The 19,170-nt window shown below is 46.0% G+C and overlaps 1 protein-coding gene across 4 annotated transcripts in view; it reads left to right on the top strand.

Moving 5' to 3' along the window:
* Positions 1–19,170, top strand: part of SLC44A2 (solute carrier family 44 member 2 (CTL2 blood group)) — a 314,434-nt gene that overhangs the window by 173,113 nt on the left and 122,151 nt on the right. For all 4 annotated transcript variants that reach the window (XM_069230393.1, XM_069230392.1, XM_069230394.1 and 1 more), the window contains exons 3-6: positions 1,548–1,621; positions 3,899–3,983; positions 4,314–4,398; positions 14,091–14,201. In XM_069230393.1, the coding sequence (XP_069086494.1) occupies positions 1,548–1,621; positions 3,899–3,983; positions 4,314–4,398; positions 14,091–14,201 (355 nt within the window). The remainder of the gene's footprint in view (positions 1–1,547; positions 1,622–3,898; positions 3,984–4,313; positions 4,399–14,090; positions 14,202–19,170) is intronic.

The raw sequence follows: 19,170 nt of genomic DNA, 5'->3' as shown, positions 1-19,170 counted from the left end.
TTAGACTCTTCAGTGAAAAAATACAGAAGATCGGACAGCACTTTAATTAAACCAAGCCTGCTTCATCTCTTACACCCATCTCTTTTCCACCTTTTTCTCTATCCAGCAATGGACAGCTTTCAAAGCACTATCTGTGTGAGATCTCGCTGTCATACTCAACTCACTCAAAGCAACTTCTTATGAATATGTTGACAGCGTCCTTCATCAAAGGTCCCTCTGGGGAAGCTCTCTTATCCCTACCTACATACTCCCTCACTCAAGGCATCTTCCCAGAAGCACTCAAAACATGCCAGATTCTCCCACTCCAAAAGAAACCTACAGTGGACACTGATGGCCTCCCTAACTACCAGTCCATCACTCGCCTTCCGTTCATTTGCATGATGATAGAAATAGCAGTTTCTGTTCAACTCCAATATCAAATTAATGCTATTTCCTACAAAACTACTATTCTGGCTTAGTATCATGCTACATCATGGATACTGCTACCTTAAACATCGTAGATGATGCCCTCGTGACTGTAGATGAGGATGGCTCCTGCGATTGCTTGATCTCTTAGCTGACTATCTCACAGTCAATCATGTCATGCTCCGTAGCACCTTGGAGCCTCAAATGAAACTCACTGGCAATGTCCTTCATTGGTTCTTCTACCTTTCCAACTGACACCAGTTCACGTGGGCACCTCAAAGTCACAAAGGATTCCTAGAACCTTTGGAGTCCCCCAGGTCTTCAAATTGTCTCTTGTCATCATCAACCTTTACATGGAACCACTTAGTGCTCTATTCGGAGATACCAGCATCAAGATTTACTAATATACCGATGATGCACAACTTTACTTGAAAGTCCCCTCTGCTTCAGATATCTGGTGCCTCAAACACTGCTTACCCATTATCCAAACCTAGATGTCCAGCACCTACCTGAAGCTCAACCCAACAAAGACAAAAGGAAAAGAAACCAGATACAATAAGAACCAGGCTTAATTGCGTGAATATTGACTGCTTCAAACTACCAACTTTCACCGAATGCCAAGTCACTTTATTTTCTCTTTGAACATGAACTTCGCCCTCAAGGAAATAATTGCCATTGAAACAAATATGGCCTCCTACTAACTCTTTGTTTTAAAGAAAGAGACCATTTCTTCCAGAAAGCAACTTCAGAACTGCTGTTCAGACCCTCCTAATCCCACCATCTGAATGGTAATAATGCCTTCTCTATGGCCTCCTAGACTTCACACTGCCAGCCTTTAGGGGCAGCCTACTGCCTACAGGCCACAGCACATCTCATAGCGGGGCGAGGCACAGCGTTTGACTAATTTACTTACTGGGCGCCTACTGTTAAGGAAGGCAATTTGACAGTGTTTTTTTTAACGGGTGCACTACAAGACCAGAACTCGTAATACTAGCCTGAACTTGACCAATTATGTGATTGTGGCCAAATAACTTGATCCAAGTTGTATTATCTGATAATATGGGGATAGCACAGGAAGAAAGCTTAATTCTGCTACTGCTCGCTCATTTAAAGACTGCACTTTTTGTGCTTCTCTCCGGCAGGGGCTGCACGGACATCATCTGCTGTATTCTTCTCGTCCTCTCCATCATTGGCTACTTCATCGTGGGAATTGTGGGTAAGTATCTATTCTGGTAGTGCAGAGCCTGTGGGAACAAAGGGACCAGGGACTGGGTGAAGGGGCAGGGCAGTAACTATGGAACTGTTTGTTAATGCTCAGAAGTGACAGGCACGCTGTAACAGATCTTTGGCTGGAGCCGGTGGTTAATGTCTGCAGTGTCTTCATCAATCATCTGATTCTGCAGACGCAACAACAGCAGCCCGTGGAAAGACACAAATGTTCCGATCTTCTTAGTCCTCGAAGGAGAAGCAGACATACTCGTTTAGCAACTACGCCCAGGGAATAGTCCGGTTTGTGGTCCTCGGGTGACCTCAAGTGGCGCCAGTATGTTCAGCTTTGAGGCGCTAAACTAATTTATACTACCAAGACAGTAGGTGTGCTCCCCCTCTTGCACATTGAAGGGCGAATATGTAGAAAATACATAATAGGTAAATGTAATGTGGTTAAATATTGCCATCGAGGCGTGCTAATGATTTGTGAAGTCACGAAAACCCGAAGATGGCAACATAGGACGCTACAAAAATACATTAAGTGTCAATTTCAGTTATGTTTTGTGGCAGTTAGAAAAAAGCTGTTTTTTTCAATGCGGAAATAAAAATGGGCACTCATTGGAATTAGAATGCTTTGGATGTGAACAGATTAAACTAACATGGGCAATGGTGAAGGCCAGGTTATTTAGGCAGTTCTGTGGCTATGGATTTATTGTATGTGCAACCTAATTTCCAAAATTTGCAGATTTCACCAAGATTGTTGTTTCTATCTCAAATGGATAAAATAATATAGTGAACGTGCTGTATAATTCGCGGTTTTTGACACTCAATTTAGGTAACCTTCCTGCAGAATTTAGGCGTCCATGCCCCATAACCCTAGTACTCCTGGCAATGCTAAAGCTCTACAAAGTGGTTCGTAGGCTGTCATTGAGATGATTAAATTAATTTGTTATTCCCGATACTTAAACACTGTAGTCCCACTTTATGCTCAAGCGGGTGCATACGAGGGTGATGCGCACTGATGTCTGGGCTTCTCTACTGTAGGGTGATTTGCACCTACCTTTACAGGATGAGTGGTCTCCCTCAACTTGCACCACCCATGTTTGTCAAGACACTTCATGCTACCTTTCCACGTTTTTTTGTTTATATTGTTCCTTAGGTTGATTTAAATAATATGCTATTTTTTGTATGTATTATTCTCTTTTTCTGTAAATCATGTTAAGACATATTTCCATGTTAACGGACGATAATGCTACAAAAATATTGTTCTACTCCCCGATTGCGAGCTGCTATTTCGGGCTAACTACAAGCCCTTTGTCGGGGCTATTGTCTCCTATCCCCTTCCAAGGACGTTATCACATTTGCTGGTGACTCAGTTCTCTACACCACAGAGAAGGGCATGTGGTTATTGCGAAATGCAGTGGGTTCTCGTGGTCTTCTGTAAGGGAATTTAAAGCTCATTTTGAGCCACATGAGATTGATGAGTGTTTTTGGCAATTTCAGGACTTGTTAAGAGTTGTTGAATGCCATCATTTGAAAGTTTCATGAACTCAACTTGGGAATTTTCATGACTCATTAATTTACTTGAGCAGAAAGTGACGTTAAAACCCATTCCCCCCCCTTTTGAAGGAGCTTCTAAAATCCAGTATTAGGTGATCTACAAGCGCCACCAACTTACACTTGTGCCTAAAATGTATCCTCTTTTGATGAAGGATGAAATGCTGCTCGGCAGAGCAGGCGTTCATCCTAGTGCAGACGACATTGCATTCAGGGATGTTCTTGTAATTGCTCTATTTTTCAGCATTTTTGCTTGGTGGACCTCTCTTCCACTGGTCAGCCCGACCTGGTGATTGCCCACCAGCTCTGGGAATTTCACCCAACCAGACTGTGGGATTCCTATATGAGGCCCCATAATTGCCCCAGACTGGCCTTGGACGGTACACTACCAGGTCCAGGAAAGGTTTATGGGAGGTGCAGGACGCTATTCAACCCCCTCAAATGTCCCTAGAACCCACATTTAAGCACCAGGAGTGTCCAGAAAGTCCCCAGCCTTCAGTGATCCAAGGCTGGTCCTGGGGTACACAGTAGACTCCTGGTATGGCGGCACCAGTTAGGCCCTGGAACCAGCAGCAAGACCCAGTGTTAGCCTCAGACTAGTCTGTAATTGCACATCAGGCTCCAGGGCTGGTCCATAGACTTCACTACAGCTCACAGAACTCACCCATATTAGCCCTAGAGCACCGTGGCAGGCCTTGTGATAATAATCTGCTTCTCTCTGTTTTAGCATGGACACATGGAGATCCCAGGAAGGTGATCTATCCCACAGACAGCCGGGGACAGTTCTGCGGACAAGTAGGCACCCCGAATGAGTAAGTACCCAATAACTGCTGCTAATGGATTTGGTTTAGTACAGTGGGTGGGGTGAGGTCCAGTCATCCGTCAAGGCACACAAGCTATAAGTATGGCAGTCCCTGCTGGATAGTGTAAGTACAGCCGCTCCCGCAATTCTATGGAGGAGCATTACTCCTATCTCTGCAATGTGTCCTTTGCAGCAGTCCGAGAAGGACAAACTCCATACTCACCAGGGTTGTCTTGCCTTGTATCACTGCATGAGTGCCCCTTCTGTCAGCACAGCGACCTACAGATCTCCTAGGGCAACAGTAGGTATTTTATAATTTTCACCTATTTTTCCCTTTCAGAAACAAACCTTTCCTATTTTACTTCAACATCATGAAGTGCGCTAGCCCACTGGTGCTTCTGGAGTTTCAGTGCCCGACAACACAGGTAACAAGTTTTACTTGCAGAATGTTGACTGGGAGATTTTGTTTTACCACAATTTTACAAATTAAAGTTTAGGGGGTTGCAGTGTTTCTTAAGTAGTTTTTCGATTATCAGAACAGTGAACTTCCTAGTGTATGCTGGAGAAGGGAAATATTGGACATGGGCAAGTTTATACATCAACCTATATTTATTTTACTAGTGCAATTCTGCTTCAACACTACAGATCTGTTTCGCTTATGACTATGGAAATGTTTGACTTACATAATTAAGAAAAGTGATCAAGAACGTAAGGAATGGAGCATGTTTTTTTAAAAAGTGGGAATTAGAAAAAATGCAAGATGTTTGTTTTCATCAAGACCTTTATGTTTTGGAAAAATAAACTAGAGGAAAGCCTGCCATCTTGCGCACATTCCACTCCCAAAAAGTGAACTCTGTGATTAAAAATAACAAAGACAAAATTCTTAAGAACAAACAGCAGGTGTTATAAAGAGATGTATGACCAGAAGTCTAAGTTATATACCTTAACTAATTCCTCTCATCGGAGTATGTAACTACTTTTAAATGCTTAGTTGTGACACACGCAGCAGAGCTAGAGGACGACACTGTATTGCTACATCAAGATTTTAGTACCAAATATCGACTCCCAGAAAGTTGTGGTACAAGAATATCGAGGGACAAAATATTGAAAGGTTAGTACATGTAGGGAAGTATATATTTACTTTTCCTAACTCCAGATCTATGCACCTTGAAGAAATATGTACCATAAAGGTTCATATATCTAGTGTTAGATATAGAAAATCTAGACTGTCAATTTTTTGTTTTCAATATTTTGTCCTCTATATTGTGTCCCATTGGTATTCTGGAGTCGATGTTCATGGGGCACACCTTACCTGAAGCTTGAGCACTCTGTTTTGAGCTATTTGCAAATTGGACCCGACACTCTTAGACCCAAAGTGGAACTGAGAAGCGACCAGGGTTCATAAAGATGAGGTTTGAATGACCAAAGTCTTCCGAATGCAACAATTGTGGCAGAGACAGGAGATTCCTTGTGGTCCCCAGGCAGTGAAGTACAAATCTACCACCTGTGCAGAGTGGAGGAAACTGATGGGTCTCCCATGAACATTCCATCATATCTTACCTCAGGAAGGGTCCAGGTCTGGACAGTCAGTCAGCCATTAAAAAAGACTGGGAGGTTGTTAGTGAGTTCTCCTTCTCCCGGTCTCTAAAGTACCTCACACAGAAGAGATCTGGACTACTACACTACTTATAGCCTTAAATGATATGCCCCAAGTAGTGCAGAATATATGTAGACTATTGATACCAGGAATTATGAAGAAATTAGTGGGAGAGAAAATTATGAAATTATGTTGAATGGAGAAACTGAGTAGTGATTTGGGTCATATGTTATTTCTTATGTGAAACAGCATACATTTATAGTAGGTAACAAATCTACAATTAGGAGAGATGAAATAGGACATTCGCTTACCTGTAAACCAACACTAGACTCATGTCTCTGTAATAAACTATGCGCTGTCTGGCTAAGATGCCTGAATTCCTTGATAATGCCTGTTCCTCCCTGATAGATCAGTCTTCTCAACCCAGAGGCATGGAACATTTAGTAACTCCCAGAGGGATGGGTAAGAAAATGACCTTGTAACCGTGAGAAATTGTGGAAAAGCAGTCACATGTAGGGTTTATCGGTCTCTTATATTGACCCAATATAAGAAATGTATATTGTGCATTTCCAAAAAATACTGTGCACTTATATGTCCAGGACATGGGCAGTCTGTTGTAAACATATGCTATTAATCAAACAGAAGTATATGTTCAATGGCATGCGTGGCTGTAGCTAAACATGCTGTGCATACTCCTGCCATCTAGTGTTGGGTTTAGAGTGCTACAAGTTGTTTTTCTTCAAAGAAACATTTTCGAGTCACAGGATCAAGTGACTCCTCCTTCTCGGTGATACTGCGCATGGGCATAGAGTCCTTTGTTAGATTGTTTTCTTTACGCCGTCTGATTTGGATGTGTATCTTTGCTTTGTCTTCTACTCTTCACTCCGGTCCGAAACTTTCCTTCCGTCTTTCTTTTATTTAACAGTATTGTTTTTTCGAGCGCGAAATTCCACCTTTGCGTTTGCTCTTTCCAAACATTAGGTCGAGTACTGACCGAGGGCCTTTCAGGGGCAGCCTTGCCCGTTTTGGGGCCTTCCTCCACATGGCACCAAAGAGAATGTTGAGCTAATGGATCAAACGCCGTTTAGTTTCTGTCCTCAATGCCATTCCAAATTCCTTCACATCAGCCATCCTCAGGTGTGTAATCTATGCCTTTCTCCTGATCATCAAGAAGCTACCTGTGACTTCTAAGTCCTTCAGATCAAAGAACCACCTTCTGGATCGAAGAGCTCGTAGGTTTGAGATGGCACATAAGTCCCCAGAGGACACCCGGGCATCTTTGGAGAAGAGCACACACAGGAGAAGCCCAAACAAGAAGAGGACTTCTTCATTTAAGATTCTGAATCTGATGTTCAGTCAGACATTGAAAGCCACGAGGTGACATCAGCGCAGCCAGTGAGTACTGTGACCCCTTCTGCCCACCCAAAGTAACAACAACCGAGGCAGAGGCAAGAGCACTTCCACCCATGGCTCTTCCTCAACACCTAAACAGTGACATACATCTTCCCAAGGCCCACACCACACCTGTAGGGTGATGAATTCAAAATGTCCACACACAATTGGTAAATATAACATTGAGCTAATGGGTCCTTTCCATCATCCAACATGGCTATTGTCTGGAGCGCACTACCACACCTCCAAATATTCCCCCTCATTCTCACAGGTTATCCCATGAACATCTCACCCTTCTAAAACAAGAGGTACAGTCCCCACTTCTCAAAACCACAATAGAGCCTGTTCCATTACAATACTAGGAAAAGGAGTATACTCTGTACTTTATCATCCCTATAAAGGATGAATCTCTCATGTAGGAAAGTGCCATCTTTCTAGAATAGTTACCCACACGTTTTGCCTGATGTCAGTGTGTTCAGACTGTTGTTCACCGGGATCCTGTTAATCAGGACCCAAGTGTCTGTGCTCTCTTCTCTTAATGTGTTGCTGGTAAACTTTTTAAACCCACAGTTGGCATACTGGTACACCTATGTAAGTCCCTAGTATATGGCACTTGGGTACCCAGGGCATTAGTACACCAGGTGTCCCCCGTTTGCTGCAGCATGTATTTTGCCACCCATGGGGGGGCTATGCAAACAGTGTCTGCAGGCCTGCCATTGCAGCCTGCGTGACTCAGTGCATGCACCCTTTCGCCACAGGTATAGGACCTCCCTTATATCCTGGTCACTGCACTTAGACATTGTAAGTCACCCCTCTGGTAGGCCCTTCAGCCCAAGGGCAGAGTGCATATCTCCAAGTGTGAGGGTACCCCTGCATGAGCAGGGTGCCCCTACAGACCCTAGGACCCATTTCCTGGACTCTAAGTGCAGGGAAGGCATCTTAAGGTATGTAATGGACACTGGTCAACATGAGTAGTCCAACTACATAATGGCTTCTCCGAACCTAGGCATGTTTCGTATCAAACATAATGAAATCATGCAGCTACACAGATCTGATTCCAATGCTAGTTGCATAATACCATATACTCTCTGGGATCCTTAGAGGATCCCCCAGTTCTGCCTGTGCAGTCTTGCAGGGTCTAGCTGCCAGTCTAAGCTGCTGCTCACCCCAGACACCCTCTTGCTGGTGAGCCTGGCTCAGACCGGAGAGGCAGAACAAATCATTTCCTGAAAGGAAAGGTGTGACCACCTCCCCCTGTGTGTTAGGTGTCTAGGGCTGGGATGGGATGGCCTCTGAGCGCCACCAGGCTGCTGAGAAGGGCACATTTGGTGCCCTCCTTGCATAATTCGCCCCTGATTCCTGCTGTGACATGGAACTGCACAAAGGACATGGGAGTGACCATCCCCCAGTCAATACCCTCTCCTTGGGAGGTGCACAGAGCTCTGCCAGGTGGCCAGTTGATTCTGCAGTCTTTGAAACAAGATGGGCAGAGGCCCCTGGTAGCATCTGACTGGTTAGGCCAGATAGATGACATCCCTGACCCCCTCTGATAGGTGGGTCACTTCAGAGACTGACCAACCCCCTTTTAGGGTTACTTAAGGCTTCCCCATGGGTGGGTCCTCAGATTCATCGAGCAAGACTCTCTGTAGGAAGCTGGCTCTATATATACTATCTCAAAGTGAGAGATAGTGTGCACAGAGTCCAAGGGTTCCCCTTAGAGGTGAGGTTGATAGTGGCAAAATAGATAATACTAATGCTTTATTTTGTTGTTATAGTGTGGTCGAACAGTAGGCTTATCAGAAGGAAGTGTTAAGCATTTGTTGTACACACACAGGCAATAAATGAGAGCACACACTCAGACTGAACTCCAGGCCAATAGGTTTTATATAGAAAAATATTATTTTCTTAATTTATTTTAGACACTCAAGATTCAGAATTTAGGTAAGTACATAAATTGTAAGGTACTTGACACAGGTAAGTATGGAAATTTGAATTAAAACAATAATGTACACAGTTTTGGCAAATAGCTATTTTAAAAGTGGACACAATGCAAAAATCAACAGTTTCTGGGGTAGGTAAACAATAGTTACTTTTGCAGGTAAGTAAAGCACTTACAAGTTGTCTCCTGGGTATAGGCTGCCTACCGTTGGGGGTTCAAGGCAACCCCAAACACCCAGCAACACAGGGCCGGACAGGTGCAGAGGTCAAAGTAGGGCCCAAATAGCATAGGTGCTCCGGTCCGGTCTGCAAGCAAGTACCTGTGTCCTCAGGGAGCAGACCAGGGTCGTTTTGTAGAGTACTGGGGGGGGGGGGTCCACAAACAGGCACACAAAATACATCCTCTGCGGCACAGGGGCGGCCGGGTGCAGTGTGTGAAGTAGGTGTCGGGATTCAGATAGGAGTCAATGGAGAGACCGGGGGGTCAATCTGATGATGCAGGCAGGGCACAGGGGGGCTTCTCGGGCCAGCCACCAACTGGGCAAGGGGGGGGGACCACCTGCTGGTCACTCCTGCACCGGTAGTTGGTTCCTCTCGGAACTGGGGGCTACGGGTGCAGTGCTTCTTCCAGGTGTTGGGTTCCTTCGTTACCAGGCAGTCGCAGTCAGGGGGAGCCTCTGAATCCTCTCTGCAGGTGCTGCTGTGGGGATGCAGGGAGATTGTCTCAGGGTGTCCATGTCGTCGGGCCACCTGGGGGTCCTCTGCAGTGTTGGTTCTTCTGGACACGAGTCGGAGGCGTCGGGTGCAGAGTGTTGGGGACTCATGCTTCTGGAGTGAGGCTGGAGTCCCTTTAAAGATGGTTGTTTCTTTGTTTCTTGGACAGAGCCGCTGTCCAAGTGAGTTTCTTGGTCCTATGGGTGCAGGTCAGTCCTCTGAGTCCTCAGAGGTCGCTGGTCCCTCTGGGTCTGTCGCTGTGCACGTTCTTTGAGTCTGGAGACAGGCCGGTAGGGCTGGGGCCAAGTCAGTTGTCGCCTCTGCTGGGCTTTCAGGTCCGCAGTCCTTCTTGTTGTAGGTTGCAGAAATCTGTTTTCCTGGGTTCAGGGTCGCCCCTAAATACGGGGTGTGTTTAGGTCTGGGGGGGCAGTAGGCAATGGTTACTGTCCTTGAGGGTGGCTATACCCTCTTTGTGCCTCCTCCCTGTGAGGAGGGGGGCACATCCCTAATCCTATTGGGGGAATCCTCCAAAACAAGATGAAGGATTTCTTCAGGCATGGGTCACCTCAATTCAGGACATCTTAGGTTTTTTCCATTATCTCCTCTGGACTTGCCGCCAAAAGTGCGGCCTGTGTCCAGAGGGGCAGGCATCTCCACTAGCTGGAGTGCCCTGGGGCGCTGTAACACCAGGCTTGAGCCTTTGAGGCTCACCGCCAGGTGTTACAGCTCCTGCAGGGGAGGTGTGAAGCACCTCCACCCAGTACAGGCTTTGTTCCTGGCCACAGACTGACAAAGGCACTCACCCCATGTGTCCAGAAACCAGTCTGGATGTGGCAGGCTGGCAGAAACTGGTCAGGTTAGCACTATTAGTTGGACTGGTATACATGGGGCATCTCTAGGATACCCTCTGTGTGCATTTCTCAATAAATCCTACACTGGCATCAGTGTGGATTTATTGTGCTGAGAAGTTTGATACCAAACTTCCCAGTATTCAGTGTAGGCATTATGGAACTGTGGAGTTCATGTTTGAAGAACTCCCAGACTATATACTCTTTATGGCTACCCTACACTTAGTGTCTAAGAATTGGCTTATACACTGTAGGGGCATAGTGCTCATGCAACTATTACCTCATCTGTGGTATAGTGCACCCTGCCTTAGGGCAGTAAGGCCTGCTAGAGGGGTGACTTATCTATGCCACAGGCAGTGGGTTGTGGGCATGGCACTCTGAGGGGAGTGCCATGTCGATTGTCATTTTCTCCCCACCAGCACCCACAAGCTGTGAGGCAGTGTGCATGTGCTAAGTGAGGGGTCCCCGGGGTGGCATAATACATGCTGCAGCCCGTAGAGACCGTCCCTGGCACAAGGGCCCTTGTTATGAGAGGTACCATTTACAAGGGACTTATCTGTGTGCCAGGGCTGTGCCAGTTGTGGAGACAAAGGTACAGTTTATGGTAAGAACACTGGTGTTGGGGCCTGGTTAGCAGGGTCCCAGCATACTTTTAATCATAACTAGCATTAACAACAGGCAAAAAGTTGGGGGGTAAAGATGCTAAGAGAGGTATTTTTCTACACCCTCCAAGGAACTCTCTGCAAGACATCTTCTGCTCCTGGCCTCTGGAACTGCAGCTGGTCTGCTTTGCAACCAAAACACGTCTGCTTTTGTTGGGAAGGCTTCCATTGCATCATTCTTTCTATGGATCCTGCACTAATTCTGCAACATCCAAGGTTGTGCATCCTCCAGGGTTACTATGACTCTGTTTGCACCTGGAAGCAAGAAGGAATGTCCCTTGGAGTAGAATCATTCTCCTGCATCCACAGGCACCTCAAGACAACATCGATGTGTTGTCTACTGTTCCATAGACATCGAACGGCTCTGCTTCACAGGTGGTGGGTCGGTGGCTTCCTCTAATGCCTGCTTGTCTTCTGACCAACTTTGGAGACTGTGGGCCCTTGCTCCTGCCACTGGACTGTAACCCCTGTGCACCTCAACTGTTGCACTTGCCAAGGCTTGTTGACTGTTCCTTCAGGATATCTTCAGGCACCAAGAAGCCCCGGGCTCCAGCACTCTGCAACTTGAAGATCGGCCCCTGTCCTGCAACTCCTGCGACATGGGACTTCTGCTTTGTTGTGCTGCTGAGGCCTCCTTGTGACTCCCTGTGTCCATCGCCTGTGGGTCCCTTGTGGGGGCTCCAGGGACTTCTGCTGGTCTTTCTGCGTGCTGAAGGCCAGCCCTGACACCCCCTCGAGGGTAGAGTCTCCTGAACCTTGCTGGTCCCCAAAACTTTGCAAATACCTCTTCAGCTCCTGCTTACATTTTCCAGTGCTTGTTGGTGACCTGGCTGGTCACTGACCCTCCTGCAATCTGGCGACCATCGAGGGACAGCCCGTAGGTGACTCCTGTGATCTTCTGCAGCTCCTGGACACCGCAGCTGGACTTCTTCCACTGACTTGCAGGAATTTCACCTCCAGCAGGGTGGGCATTGCCACCTGCACCACCCCTGTGTTATACTGGCCTGGTCCACGAGTCGTGACAGCAGTTGGACAATCTGAGGCTTCCACTGTCTTCAGAGAGAGTCCCTTTTCCCATCTGCATTGGATCCCCTGGTGTAGGTACTCCTGTCTTCTGGGTATCTTTAAGGCCTTAAAGGAGTAATTCCACCCAGGGCACCTCCAGCACCATCCTGGAATCTTAATGTTGTACTTACTAGGCTCGTGGCTCTTACTTTTGAGCCATGTCTTTCATGTCTTCTTCAGTTCCTTTCCTGGAAAGTGGCATTCTTACTCACTATTTCATCACTCAGATGTGTTAGTGAGCTTCAGGCCTTAACGTTGGAAGAAGCTTTCTTCCAAATACACAGAGACAAGGTGGTTCTTCCATCCAATCCAAAGTTCTTTCTCAATTCCATATCATTCAGTTAACAGTTTATTTTTCCTGCAACCTGCCTCTGTTGCAGAAAGAGCTTTCCACGCTCTAGGTGTCAAACGAGCGCTCATGTAGTACATTGAAAGGACCGAAGACTTTAGGAAAACTAAACAACTCTTTGTAGCTTTTTCACTACCTCATAAAGGGAGTCCAATTTCTAAAAACAGCATAGCTAGGTGGATTGTTAAATGCATTCCAACCTGCTCAGCAAAGGTAAAAAGACAGTTGCCTGTGACTCCTAGCGCACATTCTACTAGGAAAAAAGGGACCACCATGGCCTTCTTAGGAAACATACCTTTAGCTAACATTTGTAAAGCAGCTACTTGGTCTACACCACATACATTCACAAAGTATTATTGTGTAGATGTACTACCACGTCAGCAAGCCAATGTAGGACAGACTGTCCTAAGAACACTTTTTCAAACAGCTGCAACACCCACAGGCTAGCCACCGCTTTCATGGAGGGACAGCGTTACAGTCTACGCAGAGCATGTATATTTACAGCACATGCCGTAGATCGGGAAATGTTACATACGCAGTAAGCATCTGTTAGTGGCATGTAGTGCTGTAGATTCACATGCGCCCTCTCTCCTCCCTGGACGCCTGTGGCCATTCCAGTTACCTTCTATTTGTATATATTTGTAGATATATAGATACACTTGCATGGACATCCTTTTCTCTGTACTTCTTCTATACTCTTTTTTTTTTTTTTTTTTTTTTTTTTCTTTTCACCTGCTTGCGGGAAAACAATCTAAGAAAGGACTCTGCCCATGTGCAGTATCATCGAGAAGGAGTTGCTCAGTCCTGTGACTCAAAAATGCTTATTTGAAGAAAAGCAACTTGTAACACTCCAAACCCAACACTAGATGGCAGGTGTATGAAGAGCATGTGTATCTACAGCACCACATGCCACGAACAGATGCTTTGTGGGTAAGTAACATTTTCCTTATAAAATATATCCGATTATGCTAAACAGATTGGACAGTTTGGGGTGCCATGGGAAATGGATCAGCCGTCACCCAGGCTTGGAACACTAGAAAGTAACAGCGTCTATTCAATACAATGGAAGGCTTACTAAAGCTGATGTTAAAAGTTGCTTTTTTTGCGCAGGAAGCTTCTGTCAAAATTTAAGGGCTATCATTGTATGTTTCTATCCATGCAGCTGCAGACATTTGGACTAAGTTTTGAGCTTTTGCATTTCCCCCCAAGTAAATGCTATGTACAAAGTTTCGCACTGCAGCAGTTATTGCACTCTGGCATAATCTCATCTAGTTGTGTCTGGGGAGATTGGAGTTTTCAGTAGCATTCTGATTGTGGGGTGAACCAAAAAGTTTGAGAGTCAACAAAAGGCATTGTTGAGTAACTCATGAGATGGTTACGGATAATGAAGTGGCTGTAGGTCCTTTCCGTGCTCTTAATACATTCGACAATCACTCTGTGCTCTCGCTTAAGGCACATTTTGTAAAGTTTTTGCAATACTGGTCGTTTAGTTTTTTTTCCTTCTTTCTAAAGAGTTTTTATTGATATTTACTTCCCTGCTTGTCCCTTGCAGATATGCGTGGAGAAATGTCCAGACAGATACTTGACATATATGTCGGTCCGCAAAACAGACCTGGATTATTACAAGAACTATTGCGTCCCTGGATTCAGTCCGGAGGGCAAGGTAATGGCAGCTCTTACAGCCAGACCCGGCTCCTACTTTATCTTGATTCAGTATTTAAGTCGGTTCTCTTTAAGAAAGGTTACTGCTCTTTTAAATTGGCTTTTTGATTCAAGTTGTATATCGGTAAGACATTATAGCTCATTGTACACAGTTTCCTCGAAGTCATATTTGCGTGCGTAAATTAATACAACGAAAATGTAAATCAAAAAGGGAAGTTCTGTATACTTAAAAAAATATTGTATATGAGGAAAAGATAAGTAAACAGTGATTAACATTAACCATTAAAATGTTAACCATAGCAAATAAATCGCAACAAAAGTAAGAACAGAAAAAAAAAATCCAAGACTCTACATAAGATTCCCATTTTCACAATGAAACCTACTACCCATGCTCTGGTCAGTTTTTAACTGAAGTTACTTTCCAACGCATCCACCTCTTATATAATCTTTTGATTTGCCATTTTCAGCACCAGAATGCATTACTGACTTACTAGAATGTGATAATTTATGCAGCATCCAATACTTTAAGCACTAGAAATGTACCTTTTTAAGCGGCTGCACTGTTTTTTTTTTTTTTTTCGTCACTTTACTGATATTTGTTTATTGTTGTTTTACGTATTTCTGTTCCTACAGTTCTTTATACTAATAATGTGTTTCACACAAAAAACTGCTAACTGACGTTTTGTCGTCAGAATTTATATTAATAGGTGTAGCTACTAAACAAATGAAGGACTCCTGGTTTACCAATCTTTCATTCCTGCGTTGGTCTTGCCGGTATTGAACACGTGACCTGAAGGTCTTCTTGCCTGCAGTTAATCCAGTTGCCGGACAATCCTTCACACACATCTTCTGCATATCTGGATCAGATTTATAGTTCTAGGCAGACACATGCTTCCCTGAGGAGGGGTGGGGGGGGGGCGGTGATTTGTGGGGCAGACTGGCCAGTGGAGATACACAATTTTTGCAGCCTTTGAATGTGTCTGTGCAGCGCCTTGAGGGTTTGGTATTTGGCTGGCTGTACTATGAGGTCCTCATGATACCTGGGTATCTCAGACTCTTGTACTATCTTCCTTTTGGTTAGCAACCTGCTTCTCTCCTCACACTGGCTGTTCCGTTACTCCTTCTAAAACCGGTCATAACAACAGGGACTTCCCCGGCATCTAGGCACGGCAGCCAGATTGACTGAGGAAAAGAAGTGGCAGCAGGGTCCTGTCCATGAAAAACTCTCTATCCCACTGGGAACATAGGTGGTCATTATGAGTTTGTTCGTTCTGCTCTGCCACGCCGGTGAGTGGCGTTAACACCGCCGACAGCGTCGCGGAGCGGGACCACCAAATTATGACCACGGCAGTGAATTGACTGCAAAGCAGTCAGTTCACCGCCTGTACCGCCAGGGCGGTGGGACCACCGGGCTGAAGGTGTACCACCTTTGGCCCGCAGTTTTTGAGTCACCTTTGCCGCAAGGAAATCCCTGATGGAACCCTGCCAGGAAATCCCTGGCAGAAAGGATACTTGTGAAAGGAATTAACATTCCTGTCGCCAGTATGCGACTCCCCCCATATCCCACAGAAACAGCCACGGCCCCCCTTCCGCCCCTGAACCCTTGTAGACACCACCCTCCCACACCCCCAAATCCCGTACATACACGTCTGCCCCCCTCATCCACACTCTACACACCACACACACACAAAAATACAGCCACACAGATACATGCACACAAACACCCTCCCCTCCATTAACACACCCCCATTCACGCACACAACACTCAATACACACACCCTGCCCCTCTCCCCCCTCCTGTCGGACAATCACCTTACCTGCTCGCAGTGGTCATCTGGAAGGGAACGGGGTCCAGGTGGCCTGCTCCTCTGGCACCTCCCTGTCACCACAACACCGCCACTCCGATTACAGCTTGACTCCAGTGGCACAGTGAGCAAGGGACCCACGTCTGGGCATACCCTTCCCATTGGGGTGACGTAGCGAGCAAAATAACGATGGATTAAACCCAGATCTGTGACTGGGGGTGAGTGTTTGAAAAGTCTCAACACTCCGTCCATCATTTTATTTTGTTTTGTGATGTTGCTTTGAAATAAGGAGGGACATCAAGGCCACTCCAAAAGTCATTGGTCATGAACACACCAAAGAGAGGAAGGTCACATCAGCCATCGGCTATGGAAGAAGAAGTGTTTTCTATTGAGGGCAGTTCCAACTCCAGTCTTGAGTTTGATTTGGAGATGCAGGACGTTACACCACCTCAACATCCTGTGAATAAAGGACCCCTACATTTTGTCAATCCTTACAAAAGACCCTCAACAACCCTCCCCCCCCCCCCTAGATCAACATACACAGGCCCACGGTCTAAACTGCCTTCTGGCAAAGGTTGGCACAGAACAACCAGTTCAGACTCCCCACCCTCTGGCTTGGCACCGAAACGCCAATCAAAGCCTTCGGCATTGAGCACTTCGGTCCCAGGAATGCCAGCCGGCACCTACCGAACCATCAGTGCGGAGTTGACCACTGCTGTCGACTTATACCACTTCAATGCTAAGGAGCTCGGTACCGTAACCTGGGTTGGATCCGGAACCCTTGATGCCAAGTTCCAAGCCTGATTCTGATGCAACAGTGGAGCCCATTCTTCAAACTGCAAGACCAGCTAGATGTTAAACCAGCTTCACCACCACCGCATAAAGAACACCCATTAGACATTTCACCTCAAGGGTTTCCATCATCGGATACTGGTGGGAATAGTGGGGCACACAACACTTTTGGGACCCCACCACAGGATGACCCCTGGAATGTCTATGACTGACCCTACAGTGGACACAGATCCAGATTTATATCCTGCCTGATCCTCTCCTCTCCTGATGACGCAACATCTTATCCGTAGGTTATAGCTAGAGCTGCTGCACTGCACAACATGGAACTTCACACAGAGCCGACAGAAGAGGACTCACTCCTTGATACCCTTTCTACTACTCATAGGGCCACATGCTATCTCCCTATGTTAAAGGGCATGCTCTGAAACACGTAGGGACATTTGTAAAGATCCTATTAGGGTCATAACGTCTATAGTAGATAAATAAATAAAAGCCCTTCCCATCTAATCTCATCTACATTATGGGCCAGTTACCTTCAGACTCCCTTGTCACTACCACTGCTCACAAATGTGCCAACTCATAAGGAAGTGGAGATACCACACCTCCTGACAAGGAGATCGAGCGTATTGCTGTTGCAGGGAAGAGGTGTGGCACAAGCCTCCGATCATCGGCATATCACCAACTCTCAGGGCCTTCTGGTGAGATACGATCGTGTCCACTGGGATGAAATGGAGGATCACCACCAATATCTCCCGGATGAACATAAAAAACATGGCCAGGAACTCATGGCAGAATGCAATCATATCTCCAACAAATCAATATGTTGTGCCTTAGATGCTGCTGACACCGCAGCTAGTGGGACCAATACCAACATTTTACTCTGGTGCCATGCATGGTCATGGAGCTCTGATTTTAAACTAGAAGTACAACAAAATGTACTTAATATGCCCTTTGACAAAGGACATCGCTTTCATTCCCAAATTGGTGGCACATTGAGGACTACAGCAAAGGCACTGGGGGCCCTTCAAACACCTACTTCCAGGGGCTCCTTTCATTGTCCCAGTAATTGAGGAAGCTCAAAGGCAAACTCCTACGATGCCTCTACCTCCTACCAACGTCCTCACGGCCAAAATACCTCCTCAAAGGGCTACTACCGTGGCTCCTAGAGAGGCAACAATGCCACCACTAAACAATGACTGTCCCCTGCTGCCCCCAACCATGTAACACCTGTTGGATAGCGATTACAGGATTTCTTTTATCCACATGGCAAACGGTTACCATCAGACCAGTGGGTGTTAGCCATTATCCAACATGGTTATTGTCTAGAGCTCACCACTACACCTCCCAACATTCCACCTGGCATCCACTGGAACATCAAACCTTGCTCAAACAGGAAGTCCAAGCTACTCTTCTCAAAGGAGGCATAGAACCCATCCTTCTTCATCACAAGGGTTCAGGGGCATACTCTTGTTACATCCTAATATGCAAAAACGATGTATCTTTATAGTCAGTCCTAGATCTCAGGCCATGAGTACATCCTGTCGGAGCACTTCCACATGATGGCCTTGCAAGACGTGATCCCACTTCTCCAACAGGGCGTCTTTGACTACAGTAGACCTAACAGACACCTATTTTCATATAGCAATACACCCAGTTCATCTCAAATATTTCAAGTTGGTGGTGGGTGGCAAACATTATCAGTTCAAAGTCCTCCCTTTCAGGGTGACTACTCCATCCAGAGTATTCACCAAGTGTCAGGCCGTTGTAGCAGTCCATCTATGCAGACAAAGTCCACATATTTCCATATCTGGGCGACTGGCTTATCAACGCCAACACTCATCAACTATGTCAACGACACACTCCGGTTACAATACATCTGCTCCACCACTTGGAGTTCACCATCAATGTTACTTAGTCTCACCTACACCCTCTATAGGTTCAGCCTTCTATACGGGCTATTATAAACACACAAATAGGATTAGACTGTCCCAATTCTGCATGAATCCAGAATTTTCAGACACTATTACCTCAATTTCAGAAAAATCAACAATCCCTTAGTAAGTATAGACATGTGCCTCTTAGAGATAATGGCCACCTGCAATGGCATAGTACCCCATGCCTGACTACACATGCATATATTACAGGAATGGTTAGCTCGACAGTGTTCTGAGTCACAAGGTCAGTTAGAGGATCTAATGTTGATTGACCACCAAACTCCTCACACTCTGCAGTGGTGGAACACCAACAACCTATGACGGGGGCAACCTTTCCTCAACCCTGCTCTCCACATCACTGTCAAAAATGGACATCACTCACGGAATGGGGTGCAAACTTGCAGGATCTCACAGTATATGGTCTCTGGGGCGCCATACA

This window comes from Pleurodeles waltl, chromosome 4_2 (assembly GCF_031143425.1).
Source record: "Pleurodeles waltl isolate 20211129_DDA chromosome 4_2, aPleWal1.hap1.20221129, whole genome shotgun sequence".
Taxonomy (NCBI): domain Eukaryota; kingdom Metazoa; phylum Chordata; class Amphibia; order Caudata; family Salamandridae; genus Pleurodeles; species Pleurodeles waltl.
Note: the sequence above shows the minus strand (reverse complement) of the source record. Positions and strands in the feature narration are given on the sequence as shown.